Source organism: Diorhabda sublineata, chromosome 1 (assembly GCF_026230105.1).
Source record: "Diorhabda sublineata isolate icDioSubl1.1 chromosome 1, icDioSubl1.1, whole genome shotgun sequence".
NCBI lineage: Eukaryota > Metazoa > Arthropoda > Insecta > Coleoptera > Chrysomelidae > Diorhabda > Diorhabda sublineata.
In genome coordinates, this window is record NC_079474.1 from 781,526 (window position 1) to 796,309 (window position 14,784).

Sequence of the window (14,784 nt, forward strand, 5' to 3'; positions counted from 1 at the left end):
AAAGAGTCAGGCATCAAATATCGGTAAGAAATGTCGAAAAATTCAAGAAAAACGTCAACAATTGATGTCGAACGTCAAAAATAAGTTTATGACATCAAATATTTGTAAGACATAAGGTAATTTCAAAAAATTAGAGAAAAACTTCAACAAAAAGTGTCAATTGTCAAGAATGAACGTCAAACGTCAAAAAATAAAAATCTACATCAATAATCGGGGACCAATACAACGAAATATTGGTATACAAATTCTACAATTATATGTCAAACGTCAAAAATGGAAAACAAACGTCAACAATTTCTGTCAAACGACAAAAATAAGAGTCAAACATCAAATATCGGTAAGAAATGTATAAAAATCGATGATTAATTTCAAAAATTTGTTTCAAATGCCAAAAATAACGGTCAGAAATTAAAAATTGGTAAGAAATACAGAAAAATTGATGTCAAACTTCAAAAATTCAAGACAAACGTCAACAATTTATGTCAAACGTGAAAAATAAGTTTCCAATTTCAAATATTTGTGAGAAGTTGGTAAAAAATAAAAAAAAATAACCGTCAGGTATTGAAAAACGGTAAGAAATGCAAAAAAAATTAATGACAAACGTCAGAATTATGTCTCATACGTCAAAAATTAATGTCAAACATAAAAATTGGTACATGTCAAACGTCAGAAGTCAAATAACGGTGAGAAATGTTGAAACACTTCGTTTCGTCAAAAATTAATGTAACACATCTATAAACAGAGGGTAATCTAATGAGAAATTGGTAACCATCTCAAAACGATATGTCAAACGTCAAAAATTAATGTCATACATCAAAAAAAGGTGAGATTTGTAAGAAAATTGGCGACGGACTTCGAAATTTATGTCAGATGTCAAAAAATTAGTGTCAAACATCACAAATAAACGTCAAACATCAAAAATAAACGTCAAAAATTAATGTCATACATCTAAAAATGGCGAGCAATGTGAAAAAATTGGTGACAAACTTCAAAACAATATGTCAAACGTCAAAAATTAGTGTCAATTGTCAAAAATAAAAGTCAAACGTCAAAAGTAAACGTCAAACACTTAGTGTCAAACGTCACAAATAAACGTCAAACGTCAAAAATAAACGTCCAACGTCAAAAAAGTACGTCAAACATCAAAAAATGGTGAGCAATGTGAAAAAATTGGCGATAGACTTCAAAACTATATGTCAAACGTCAAAAAATTGGTGTCATACATCACAAATTGGTAACCGTCTTCAAAACTATATGTCAAACGACAAAAATTAGTGTCAAACACAAAAAATAAAAGTCAAACGTCAAAAAATTGGTGTCAAATGTCAAAAATTGATGTCACACATCAAAAAATGGTAACCGTCTTCAAAACTATGTGTCAAACGTAAAAATTTAGTGTCAAACGTCAAAAATTGATGTCATACATCACAAATTGGTAACCGTCTTCAAAACTATATGTCAAACGACAAAAATTAGTGTCAAACACAAAAAATAAAAGTCAAACGTCAAAAAATAAATGTCAAATGTCAAAAATTATTGTCACACATCAAAAAATGGTAACCGTCTTCAAAACTATGAGTCAAACGTAAAAATTTAGTGTCAAACGTCAAAAATTGATGTCATACATCACAAATTGGTAACCGTCTTCAAAACTATATGTCAAACGACAAAAATTAGTGTCAAACACAAAAAATAAAAGTCAAACGTCAAAAAATAAATGTCAAATGTCAAAAATTATTGTCACACATCAAAAAATGGTAACCGTCTTCAAAACTATGTGTCAAACGTAAAAATTTAGTGTCAAACGTCAAAAATTGATGTCATACATCACAAATTGGTAACCGTCTTCAAAACTATATGTCAAACGACAAAAATTAGTGTCAAACACAAAAAATAAAAGTCAAACGTCAAAAAATAAATGTCAAATGTCAAAAATTATTGTCACACATCAAAAAATGGTAACCGTCTTCAAAACTATGTGTCAAACGTAAAAATTTAGTGTCAAACGTCAAAAATTGATGTCATACATCACAAATTGGTAACCGTCTTCAAAACTATATGTCAAACGACAAAAATTAGTGTCAAACACAAAAAATAAAAGTCAAACGTCAAAAAATAAATGTCAAATGTCAAAAATTATTGTCACACATCAAAAAATGGTAACCGTCTTCAAAACTATGTGTCAAACGTAAAAATTTAGTGTCAAACGTCAAAAATTGATGTCATACATCACAAATTGGTAACCGTCTTCAAAACTATATGTCAAACGACAAAAATTAGTGTCAAACACAAAAAATAAAAGTCAAACGTCAAAAAATTGGTGTCAAATGTCAAAAATTGATGTCACACATCAAAAAATGGTAACCGTCTTCAAAACTATGTGTCAAACGTAAAAATTTAGTGTCAAACGTCAAAAGGTAAACGTTAAAAATGAGTGTCAAACGTCAAAAATTGATGTCAAACGTCTAACAAGTACGTCAAACGTCAAAAAAATATGTCAAACGTCAAATGCAAAAAATAACCGTCAAACGTCAAAAATATACGTGAAATGTCAAAAAAATCGGTAAAAAAGGCTCGGAACATCATAAATCGAAGTGATATTTAAAAAAAATAATAAAAACAGATTCAAAATCAGCGAAAAGCGTTAAAAATTGAAAATATTGAGAACGGCCGAGAAATCTAGAAAAAAAAAATGTGTCCAACGCCAAAAATTGAAACGATACGTCAAAAACCAAAATTTCACCTTTTAAAATACGCCGACCACCGACGAATCGATCGAATTATGAAAAAGAAAAAAAAGAGGAAGAAAGTAATACGAGGGATAAACGACAAGTTCCGTCCATCGGAGACGATGAAATTGACGACAAAAAAAAAAAAGAAACGGAATCATTTCGATTTCCACGTATGTATGAGGGTATTCTTCGAATGGGAGAAGGCGCAATCGTTTTTATTTTTACAATATTTACCGAACTTGCAGAATTTCGGATGGAAATAGGGACAAGCGACGTTCGCGCATTTAGGAAAATATTTGCAAATATGCGGCGGCGTTACCGCCGAAACGGAACCGACCGAATGGGTATAGGGACAATCGCGTTTCGTGCAACCCGAACCGAACTTGCAATTCGGATGAATTTTCGAACAATTATCACCGTTTTCGCAATTCGGAAACGATTCGCAAACCGTTACCGGATGAACGAACTCACATTTGTCGCCCTGTCTGCAACCCGGCCAATATTTGCACCTCTCTTGGATTTTCACGCTGGACGGCGGGTGGATCGGTAGCGGCGTCTCCGGTACGTCCGATTTAGTCTTCACCTGCCAAACAAAACAAAACAAAACAAACCAACATTCCGATAAATTATATTTGATGTGTGTTAATATTTTACCACTCACCACGGTAGATATTTTATCGAAAATAATGGGAGACGGAGATTTTCTTCTTTCTAATCGTTCTTTGGCTGATTTTCTAATTTTCGCCGGTGCCGCTTCGACCGATCTATCTATAAAATGATATCGATACTAAATAACTTTTCCGCATCACCTTGTATACGATAGATAGATTTCGAAAACGCCATTTACTGTATATATGTAGACGAATAAATGGAAAACCCCTCGTAACATAACAGTACGGTATCAAATATAAATAATAAATTTCAAAAATTCCTACTAATAATGATGAAAATATATTTAAATAAATGATCAAAATCCGAGATTAAATGTCGAAATTCAATTTTGAATATCGAAAATTAATTTAAGGGCGTTAAAAATACGTTTCAAATTAAAAAGACTCGACTGCTAAAATGCTAAAAATCGATTTTTAAATGTCAAAAATCGATTTCGAATGCCAAAAATATGTTTCATATATTAAAAATCGATTTTTATATGTCATATATCAGGTTTAAACGTTAGAATTCGATTAAAAATGTCAAAAATCGGTGATAAATGTCGGAAATTGATTTTAAATGTAAAAAATCGGTTTATGAATGTTAAAAATCGGTTTGAAATGTCAAAAATCAGCTTTTAAATGTCGGAAATTGATTTTGATTGTCAAAAATACATTTCATTCCATAAAAACTGGTTTGTTTTATGTCGTAGCTCAGTTTTAAATATCAAAAATCGGTTTAAAATGTCAAAAATAGGTTTCAAATATTAAAAATCGGTTTTTAAATGTCAAAAATGGATTTCGAAAGCCAAAAATAGGTTTCAAATATTAAAAATCGGTTTTTAAATGTCACAACTCAGTTTTAAATGTCAAAAATCGGTTTTTAAATGTCAAAAATCGATTTAAAATGCCAAAAATAGGTTTCAAATATTGAAAATCGATTTTTAAATGTCAAAACTCAGTTTTAAATGTCAAAAATCGGTTTAAAATGTCAAAAATCGATTTTTAGATATCTGAAATCGATTTAAAATGCCAAAAATAGGTTTCAAATACTAAAAATCGGTTTTTAAATGTCATAACTCAGTTTTAAATGTCAAAAATAGGTTTTGAATGTCAAAAATAGATTTCAATTGTTGAAAATTGGTTTGTTTTATGTCAAAAATCGGTTTTTAAATGTCACAACTCAGCTTTAAACGTTAGAATTTGATAATAAATGTCAAAAATCGGTTTTGAATGTCGAAAATTGATTTTGAATGCCGAAAATACATTTCATTCCATAAAAACTGGTTTGTTTTATGTCGTAGATCAGTTTTAAATGTCAAAAATCGGTTTAAAATGTCAAAAATAGGTTTTGAATGTCAAAAATAGATTTCAACTGTTGAAAATTGGTTTGTTTTATGTTAAAAATCGATTTTTAAATGTCAAAACTCAGTTTAAAATGTAAAAAATTGGTTTTTAAATGTTAAAACTCACTCCAAAATGTTAAGATTCGGTTTTGAATGTCAAAAATAGACTTCATTTGATAATAATTGGTTTGTTTTATGTCAAAAAACGGTTTTTAATTATCGTAGCTCAGTTTAAAATGTCAAAAATCTGTTTTTAAATGTCAAAACTCAGTTTTAAATGTCAAAAACCGGTTTTAACTATTATAACTCACTTTCAAATGTCAAGATTCGGTCTTTAATGGAAAATCGATTTCAAATATATATTTTCGGTTTTAAATGTCAATAATCAATATAAAAAGTGAAAAAATCGCAATGACCACCACAAATAAGTATCAAATGTAAAAAATAAGAGAGAAGAACATCAAAAAACGGTTCCAAGTGACAAAAATCAACAAAAAAATGAAAAAAATTCACTTACCATCAACCGAAGTCCTGGTTGACGGGACATATTCAGGCAATCCTTTGGCATCAATTTTTTTAATGGGTTTAGGTACATATTCCATATATTTATCACCGTCTACACCATCATCACTATCTTCCAAAGACACTTGCGCTAGAATGAGATTCCTCAATTTAACTTTCTCTTTGTGCGACAATTTTCTCGTGGACGAAACGTTTTCATCATCGATTTTAGACGACTTCAAAGCAACCTACAAAATATCATTAATTTTTTCGTAATAAACAAAACCCAAATTCACTAACTTTGGAATTGGCTTCAGTAACACTCTTATTAGCTTCAGCTACAGCTTTCAGTAGAAGATTTTTATTGGGTTGGATGGTAATTGGGGGTAAAACTCTTGGTTTAACTTGAACCATACTTCTCACTTCCCTAGTTTTTAATTCGTCTTCAATATCAGGATCCTCAAGAGGTTTTTCCGGCACATGTATTTTCGACATCACCCCAAGTCTACTTAAAACACTCACCTTTTCCCCCCTTTCTCTAACATCCAATTCCTTCCTGTTTCTTGAAAACTTTCTTTCACTCGATCTCTTCTTATCTTCGTCCCTTTTATACCTCTGCTTATCACTGTTCCTTTCGAAATTTGATTCTTCCTTTGTTGTATCAGAAAAATTCGTTTTCTTCTTTTTCTGTTCTGATTCGCTGCTGATTGCAACTCTTTTTCCCAATCTAGAGAGTATTGAGGGTTTTCTAGGTGGAGTTTTGACGAAATCTTCCTTTTCGAACCTAATTGGTGAATGTCTATGGGGTTTTTCTGGGGTATAACTAATTTCATCTTGTTCTTCTTCATTTAACACTACTTCTCTTTCATTTGGACTACTATATCGTTCAACTTGCTGTATAGTATTGTTTTTAGCTGTAAAACTTACAAAATCTACATAAAATATTAATTAATTGTAAGATTATTCACCTTCTTCAATTTTAATTCTTAAAATCTCTTCGTTTACATCACCGTCTACTACTATTCCTAATCGGCTCTTAACATTTCTTATTTTAGCTTCAATTTCTTTTAAATCATTCTCACTAGATGAATTTATATCTGTTAGAAGAGGTATATCAAATTCCCCTGCATTATTCTTATCAATACTCGTAGAATTTCTAAAAAGTGAATTTGAAAATATTTAAATAAATATAATAAATAAAAACTCACTTTAAAGGATCATTTTGACTCTCTTTTTTCACGTTTTCAATTCTTTTCAACTTCTCTTTTTTAACCTTAACATCTATTTGTTCACTCGATTTCCTTTTGGCCACTTTTTTATAAACTTCTACAATATAAACTTGACAAACGTCCATAATTCGATTCTGTTTACTTACCTGGGTTGGTAACTGTGACTTCTTTCAGTTTTTTAAGAACGATGTGTAACCATTCCACAAATGCAGATGTTTTCGTATTCAAAAATAGATTCAAATCTTCATTCATCTGAGATTTAGATCTTCTATTCGCCACCATAACCATTATATAATCAGGAAGTTCATCATCTGTAATAATTCTTTAATTGGATTTATGTCTTTTGATTAAGTTAACAACTTACCGACGTAGCAGTTTAATTCTAGTAGTTTGGCCTTGATGGCCGACTAAAAAATACTTTATTTTAATGGTGTTATAACAAAATATTCACACACAACAAAATAATTTTCCCCTTTTTCGGTAAGTGTTTTAATTTATTTCGAATTAATATTAAATATTGATAAGAAATTGAATCTATGTAACCATACGAAATTTCTTCACACATACTAAACTAAATAATATATAAATTATTGAAATTGATATAAAATTTGAATTAATATAACCTACCCTCATTTTTTGTCCTACTTCGGCTCCAACGTTATCCATTTTATCTAAATAGATTTCGAGCTTTTTAATTCAAAAATAATATTTAAATAATTCTAAATTAATATATTAATGACATTTAAAAACAACTGTCATAGTGACAATTGACATTATTATCACTTCTTCTATACAAATTATTCTCGATCGACGCTAATATAGGATCGTCATCCTAAAAATATATCGATTATAATGACAATAAATAAAAAAAATTATTTTCAACTTTTACGATTTATTGATGAAATTGAATAAATAAGGAAATTAGATATATAATAACATTGAAATATAAAATTAGTTTGACATAATGTCGTCACGGTTCTCCCCTCCTTATCTGGAAATTCGAATTATGTCAATAGGTTTGTTCTTGATAGCTGTACTGGAACTGTTCTGGTGGACTGGTGTAGGACAGTTCTTGAGTGTATAAAATTAAATAGATCCGATAGAAAGAACGATATAGAGTAGAGAGCAATGGAGCATTTGTTGATTGTTGTATTTGAGGTTATTTGATGTCAGGCCTTGTAGTATTAACAATTTGATATTTTACATTCGTCCGGTGACACAGATATAGTGCCACCGTTTCCACATTACACTTATTACATTGTCTTGCACTGCACTGGCTGAACTGACTCTAGACCTAGTGCAAGCAAAACAGTGAACTGGGTGAACTTGTTCTCTTGCACTGCTACTAAGAACAACGACACTCGCGCTGGTTCTGCTACAAAGAGCACTTTAGAGTACACTTTCCGAACTAATTGTGCCAATGCAACTACCAAGAACAAACCTAATGTAAACTCATAAGCAGTTTGTTATCATTTAGAAGTAGATAGTTGCGTGATCTGCTATAGTTTAGATATCACTTAAATATGTAAACAAATAAATTAGAATCGTTATTATTTTTTTCCTCAATGGATTGATAATGAAGAATGTGAAAAGTGTATCCGTACAAGTGGTTAATAGCGATTTAGCATTACTTTTACCTAATGGTATCTATGAAATTGAACAAATGGAAAACAGGTCCTCCAGATTAAAGCAAATATGCCTTTTCTGCTTAGCTTTGTGCATTTTTGGTATACTTGGATTTGGATATTTCTGCCCCGATAAGGTAAGATCATTCAACATTAAAATATTGACGTAATTAATTCATAACATGCCTGACCTTAAAATTGTTTTCCTTATTATCAATAAACTTGTTTCCTGAATTGATTGTATTTTTCAAAATAGATATTAGATAAATTTGACCCATTTTTACGAAGATGCTTGTATTATAATGTAAACATTTACTATTTATAAATATTTTAAGGTATGTGCATTAAGCTCGAGAGAAACAGTGTACATACAAGATAATTTAGGTAAGCCCCTTGCTCAGTCACGATCAAAAGTTAGTTTAAGCTATGACGATATGTTAAATGATGATTTTACTTTCGATATGGACTCTCATGATGTCATTGTTTTTCTCCATATGCAAAAAACAGGTAAATTTATTAAATTAATAAATAATATCTTAATTTCTTATAGTAGTAATCCTCAAAATTACGTCTTTCATCGTTTTAAGTTGTTTCTTAATAATATTTTATTCAAGATAAAAATAATTAGTATTCAAATGAGATATTCGGTATATTGACTTTTTAATTGTTTGAATAATTTTATTTTATCTACGTGTCCATGTGTTTTGAATGAAACTTCCTTCATTATCCTGAACCCATTGTATTAATGCTAATAAATTTTATTAATGTTAGTAAGAGAGAATTATTTTTGAGGTTATGTTTATATATAAGTCTCGCAATTCGAATCAAATCAAGTTTATTTTTCATTAAATCTTCTCCTAAGTAATATTCCTGTAATTTTTCAAAAAAACAATTCCAAAAAAAGAAAAAATCGTTTCCATCATATAGACAAAACATTTCCTGATGCTTCTATAATTAGAAGAGGTAATTAAACTGTCCTGTTATGAAACGACACACATTGTTGTTCGCCGAGGAAATAGAAAGCGATTTCGGTTATTTATATACTTTACGTATCGGAGAAATATACAAGGTGTCTCAAAATAAAGTTCCCTTTTGTATTATATATCGCGTATTTCTTTTGTGACACTTTGAATGAGATATTGTCAACTTGTCGTGATAAAATTGATTATCTTTTAGGAGGAACGTCGTTCGGTAAACATCTCGTTCACGATTTAGACTTGAAACGACCTTGTACGTGCCCGATAGGTCGAAAGAGATGTTATTGTTTCCGTTCTCATTCGAACCAAAGCTGGTTGTTCAGTCGGTATACTACAGGATGGAAATGTGGTTTACACGCAGATTGGACAGAATTAACAAGCTGCGTAGACGAAAAATTAGACGAAATGGAAGATGTGGTAAAGAGGAGGTATTTCTATATAACGTTATTAAGAGAACCGGTTGCAAGGTGAGTTTTCATATAAATAAAAAATTGAAAAAAAAACAAATTAATAATAAATTGCGTAGATATTTATCTGAATTTCGTCACGTACAAAGAGGAGCCACTTGGAAGGGTTCCAGACACTTTTGTAACGGTCGATTAGCCACTGAAAGAGAAGTGCCTTCTTGTTATAAAGGAGAAGATTGGGAGGGTGTCAAATTAGACGAATTTATGAATTGCGAAAGTAATTTAGGTAACAATAGACAGACGAGGATGTTGGCAGATCTGGAATTAGTTGGTAAAAAAATTAGTTATGTCATGATTTAAAATTGAATTTTCGTTATTGTTTTCCTTCTACAGGTTGTTATAATAGATCCTACATGTCGTTAGACGACAGGAACAGGATATTGTTGGCCAGCGCTAAGAAGAACCTTCTATCTATGGCATTTTTCGGTTTAACCGAATACCAAAAAATATCCCAATACATATTCGAGGAAACTTTTAATCTTAGATTTGCAGTACCCTTCGAACAAAATAACGCCACGGTTTCCAGTTACACTTTAACCACGCTAACGTCAGATCAATCGGAAAAAATAAAAAAATTGAATAATCTCGATATACAGTTATACAGTTTCGCAAAAAAAATTTTATTTGAGCGATTCGAGAGATTGAAAAAACGAGATAACGATTTCCAAGAAAGATTTAAGAATCTCGGGGTGTTGAACGCTAAACAAAGTCCAACGGAATTCGATTGGGATAAATTGGAGGATCCCGTCGATAATACTTGAAAATACGGTCGATTTTTACTAAGTCTGATATTAGAAGTGCCATCATTACTTTCTATTATTTTCATATGGAAGTTTTATATTTTTTTATCACAAATTTTTATCTGTATATCAAAAAACAGGCAACAAAAATAATCACATTTCTTTCTTATCTATTTTTTCCCAACTTATTGATATCTGTGAATCTTTTCATTTATCTCACGTCCACCGTATTCACCGTTTATAAAGTTTCTAACTTTTTTTGGTTTATCGACGCTTTACTTCATCTTATTCCTAGTAATTCCTGAAATATCTAATTAATTTCTATTTAGAGACCAGTTTATGATTCAAAAACCGTGTTTTATATGATTTTGTACAATTTAAATACTCAAAATTTATTATAGAAAGTAACTAGTACTTTAGATTTTTTTATATATATAGTAATGTGTAATTTAAAACTGATTTTTTCCACGTAGGATATTTATTTTATTGAAAAATTTGGTATATTTGATCATTTACTATTTTTTAAATACACCTCGTATTACGTACCTTATCAATTTTTATTAGATCGAATTTTTTTTTATTTTGTAAACAACAAATAAAATAATCTTTTATTGATGGTTAAAAAATAAAGTCAAATTAAGTTACATTTGAACTACTTTTGACAGATAACAAAATTATTAACTGTTTAACTAAATAGTTAGAGGCCATTGTTATAAGTATTTTTGACACGTTGCAACCGAATAAAGAATCATTAATTATGTGATAAAGAATACGTTTTATGATCAGTAGTTGTACATTTTTAGTTAGTAGTGCAGTTGTACCAATAATAGACACACGAGAAAATAAATACATTAGTTAAAAAAATCGTATATAGTAATAATTTTACAGTACTTTTAATTAAAACGAAATAATTCAATATTACTTAGTTAATGCAAATCACAACATTTAATATTCTTTCTATTTTAGTTATATTTAAAAAAAAAATAACCAAAGATTTAGCTCGTAAGTTTTTTATTTGATTAGAATAAATTTTTATATTTGTATTTTGGAAAAATTTTATTTTAGTGTTAAGTACATTTTAAAAAAATCGCATTTATTTGTGAAATATGATACAACAACGTGGTCCAAAGGGCGTTTACGATTTAAGTTTGTACGGTGTGTCCAAAATATTATTATTGCATCCTGATTTATACAGGGCTGCTAAATAATTCGAAATAAAGGACAATCTTGACGCATTTTCGTATTCTATTAAATATAAAATATATAATATATAATATAATATATAAAATATAAAATTATAATTGTATAGTGTAAATCACGTGACGGAGTTCCAGAATATGGAAAATCCTTTTATCCTATTTAAAAATTTAATTCGTTTTCGGAAAAAAAATTGAACCGGATCGTAAATTTTTTAGCGATTCCCTCTAAGAAAATATTAAAGATTTCGCTTTTTTTTTCATATATATCACAAGTTCACAATAGAGACTGATTGTTTCACTTTAGAATAAGTTAATTCGATCCCTTTTCGAGCATTTATTGTTTTCGTATTTGAAAAGATGACCATACATTTAGCTTCATAAAGTATATACACGTGTAATTATTTTGCATGATGAAATATAATAGTTTTTACAGACAAAGTCTTTAATTTATTTATTCTCCTAATTTGATACGTTTCGGAAATCTTCATTTGAATTAATCAATTTTTAAACTGTCAATATTACTATTTCTTCAACTGATTCTTATTGGTTAAATTTTTGACATTAATTGAGAAGAATTGACATTTACTAATAGAATAAGAAGTTATATGCTCATGGGTAAATTATCCGAAAATCAACATTTATTTGAAATCGGCGTTGCCAAAACTGAATAATTTTCTTCAAAAATAATGATTCTTACAGGAAGATATTTATTTTTTGAGTAAATAAAAAAATCTAGTATTACTGTTTGAAACATTTTATTGTTTAAAATTTATTTTTGATTTAATATTTTACTATTTACATATATAATAGGAATGTACATTATTTATATACTCAAGAACAAAACACTTTAAATTTAAACATTAGAAAAGTAATTTTCATTAAAAACCACGATTAGAAGATTAAAAAAAAATTAAATAAAGGAATGAAAATGTTACAAATAAGAGGAAATAGATTTAAATATTCAAGAAATCACTTCAGATCAATGTTGAAAAATATATAAACTCATTATTGAGGTAAAAGTGATGTATTTTGAGCTTTTATTCAATATTAATTGAAAATATATTGAATTATTCTATTCGGTTGATAAATAAAGTAATAGATTCGTGTCTTTTTATTTCTGATTAAATTTGAAAACTATCACTATTTCTAAAAATATTGTCAAAACTGTTTTTTACATGAAATATTAACCCAAAAAATGCTTAAAATTTATAAAGATTCAATAAAACTTATCTAAAAATAAATTATTTGGAATAAATAAATAGAATTTGAACTTAATTTTTAAAGCAAAGATTGTTCGATCATAATTTTATCAAAACCTGACGGGGGAGCATAAGTAAAGTTATCTAAAACTATATCCAGTATAGCACCATCATCAACTGAAAAATTATAACAAAATACATATAAAATAAACAAATATCAAAAATAACTCACCGTGTAATGCTGGATACACCGTACCTTTAATATTAGTAATAGAATGATCAATTTCATTACCATTTATAAAAAATTTTAATTGAATATGATCAAAAGCTACACCAATTATATCCCCTTCGTTAATTTGTTGGATGACTTCATTCGACGTCGTAGGTAAACTAAATTTGTAAATTTCCTGTTTATTATGACATATTTTACAATCGTTATTCAATGACCAAGAATATTCATCTTGACCACCTAGAAAATCAATCAGAAACTAAACGAATAAAGTTTAGAAAATATAATACCTTTTACTAAACTTAGATCGGTTTGTCTAGTAGCAACACCCACGGACCAAGAACCTCCTTGTTGTACTTTAACTTCAAAATAAGATTTTGATTGTATTAATGGCGCGCTACCTAAAACAGCTCCCGAACCACAAACTCTTAAACCGTTTTTTACCACTACGACTTCATATCCTATAAAACTAAACTTATTATGTTGCTATTAAAATTTGTTATGAAATTTACCCATAAACGCTGTGTCTAATAAAACGGGATTCTCTTTTGGAATATGAGGCACTGTAGGACGAAACTGGAAATTATCTAAACATCCCTTTAAACAACAGAATATTGAAACTGACGACATCCTATTGTTTAGTTTACAGATACCATTATTGAACAATATAACCTAAAAATATATATATATTAAATTGACATTTTATAAACTAATACAATAGTGCCAATATAAATTTTTGACATTTGTATAGGTAAATAGTCCGAGTGAAATAATTAAAAAAAGAAGAAGTAAGAGAGTAACTATCCTTTCGGTGGTAGATTAAAAAAAGAAGAAATTTTTTTATTAATATTATTTGCCAACTAGTTACGATAAGTATTCTATTATTATAAAACATGGAGCAATTTTTTACTCTACCTTTTATAATATTAGAAGTACCTCATATGAAAATTAAAAAACCGTCATGGGTAAAACAACCGTCTGCTATGACTATGTTTGCTATAGTATTGGCATCGTATTTTCTCGTAACGGGAGGTAATATATTATTTTTTTAAATTTCAATTTTGTTTTAACAAATCAATTTTAGGAATAATTTATGATGTTATAGTAGAACCACCGAGCGTAGGTTCAACGACCGACGAACATGGTCATTCAAGACCAGTAGGTTATTATATATATTTAAATCCAATTATTATTTAAAAAAACTATTTTTAGGTAGCATTTATGCCGTACAGGGTTAACGGACAATACATAATGGAAGGACTAGCTTCTAGTTTTTTATTTTCGATGGGTGGTCTTGGATTTATCATTCTAGATCACATACATAATACCACTACTCCTAAATTGAATAGGTTACTGATAACGGCGGTAGGATTTATCTGTGTATTGGTATCATTTTGTACCACTTATGTATTTATGAGGATGAAACTACCCGGTTACTTGCAATCTTAAAAACGTTTTGAAACAAAACTGATTGTTGTATATATAAAATTAAGTGTAATTTAAGCATAATTTTGTATTTTACCCGAATCATAATAAACATTTTTGGTTAATATTTGATTTCAAAAATCCTATACCCAGTTCTTAATTCTGTAGCTAAATGTGTATCAACAGTCTACTTCCAAAGCAGGCTCGAAAGAAATGGTTACAGACACCTGGTATGAGACAAGCAAAGGACCTTGTGGGTCTCACACCAAACAACTACTCAAACTAAATAGACGCAAAATTCGACGCCATAGGAATCATGATGGATCTGAAGAACCATTGGTGCATGGAGGAGGATGAAACTGCAAACAACGTCATCTGTGAGTGACTAGTGTGGTTCAAACACTTGGTCAAGCCTCTTAACTTGCTTAGTAACATCGAAGGGTTGAATACAAAGCCCGGTTTCTC

At 29.3% G+C, this 14,784-nt stretch overlaps 4 protein-coding genes across 5 annotated transcripts; 2 read left to right on the plus strand and 2 right to left on the minus strand.

Annotated features, from left to right (window-relative positions):
- Window positions 1-1,635: 1,635 nt before the first annotated feature.
- Window positions 1,636-7,223, minus strand: LOC130448766 (zinc finger CCCH domain-containing protein 14). The gene is made up of 9 exons (XM_056786277.1): window positions 7,086-7,223; window positions 6,823-6,865; window positions 6,605-6,769; window positions 6,438-6,555; window positions 6,198-6,385; window positions 5,530-6,143; window positions 5,246-5,477; window positions 3,394-3,500; window positions 1,636-3,315 (listed from the first exon to the last, which is right to left on the minus strand). The coding sequence occupies exons 1-9, from the start codon at window positions 7,122-7,124 to the stop codon at window positions 2,887-2,889; spliced, it is 1,935 nt and encodes a 644-aa protein (XP_056642255.1). The 5' UTR covers window positions 7,125-7,223; the 3' UTR covers window positions 1,636-2,886.
- LOC130448795 (heparan-sulfate 6-O-sulfotransferase 2) lies at window positions 6,820-11,904 on the plus strand. 2 transcript variants are annotated; one of them, XM_056786326.1, is made up of 6 exons: window positions 6,820-6,938; window positions 8,041-8,220; window positions 8,419-8,590; window positions 9,260-9,527; window positions 9,587-9,798; window positions 9,861-11,904. In XM_056786326.1, the coding sequence occupies exons 2-6, from the start codon at window positions 8,122-8,124 to the stop codon at window positions 10,286-10,288; spliced, it is 1,179 nt and encodes a 392-aa protein (XP_056642304.1). In that variant the 5' UTR covers window positions 6,820-6,938; window positions 8,041-8,121; the 3' UTR covers window positions 10,289-11,904. The 2 variants fall into 2 exon arrangements, with proteins under 2 accessions (XP_056642304.1, XP_056642295.1); XM_056786317.1 differs by lacking the exon at window positions 6,820-6,938 and having other exon boundaries at window positions 7,904-8,220.
- A 300-nt stretch (window positions 11,905-12,204) lies between these two features.
- On the minus strand, window positions 12,205-13,659 carry LOC130448828 (SPRY domain-containing protein 7). Its single transcript, XM_056786371.1, has 4 exons — window positions 13,407-13,659; window positions 13,185-13,355; window positions 12,898-13,134; window positions 12,205-12,842 (listed from the first exon to the last, which is right to left on the minus strand). The coding sequence occupies exons 1-4, from the start codon at window positions 13,522-13,524 to the stop codon at window positions 12,745-12,747; spliced, it is 624 nt and encodes a 207-aa protein (XP_056642349.1). The 5' UTR covers window positions 13,525-13,659; the 3' UTR covers window positions 12,205-12,744.
- A 22-nt stretch (window positions 13,660-13,681) lies between these two features.
- LOC130448838 (oligosaccharyltransferase complex subunit ostc) lies at window positions 13,682-14,444 on the plus strand. Its single transcript, XM_056786383.1, has 3 exons — window positions 13,682-13,926; window positions 13,979-14,052; window positions 14,107-14,444. Exons 1-3 carry the CDS (start codon window positions 13,788-13,790, stop codon window positions 14,341-14,343), a joined length of 450 nt encoding a protein of 149 aa, XP_056642361.1. The 5' UTR covers window positions 13,682-13,787; the 3' UTR covers window positions 14,344-14,444.
- Window positions 14,445-14,784: the final 340 nt, after the last annotated feature.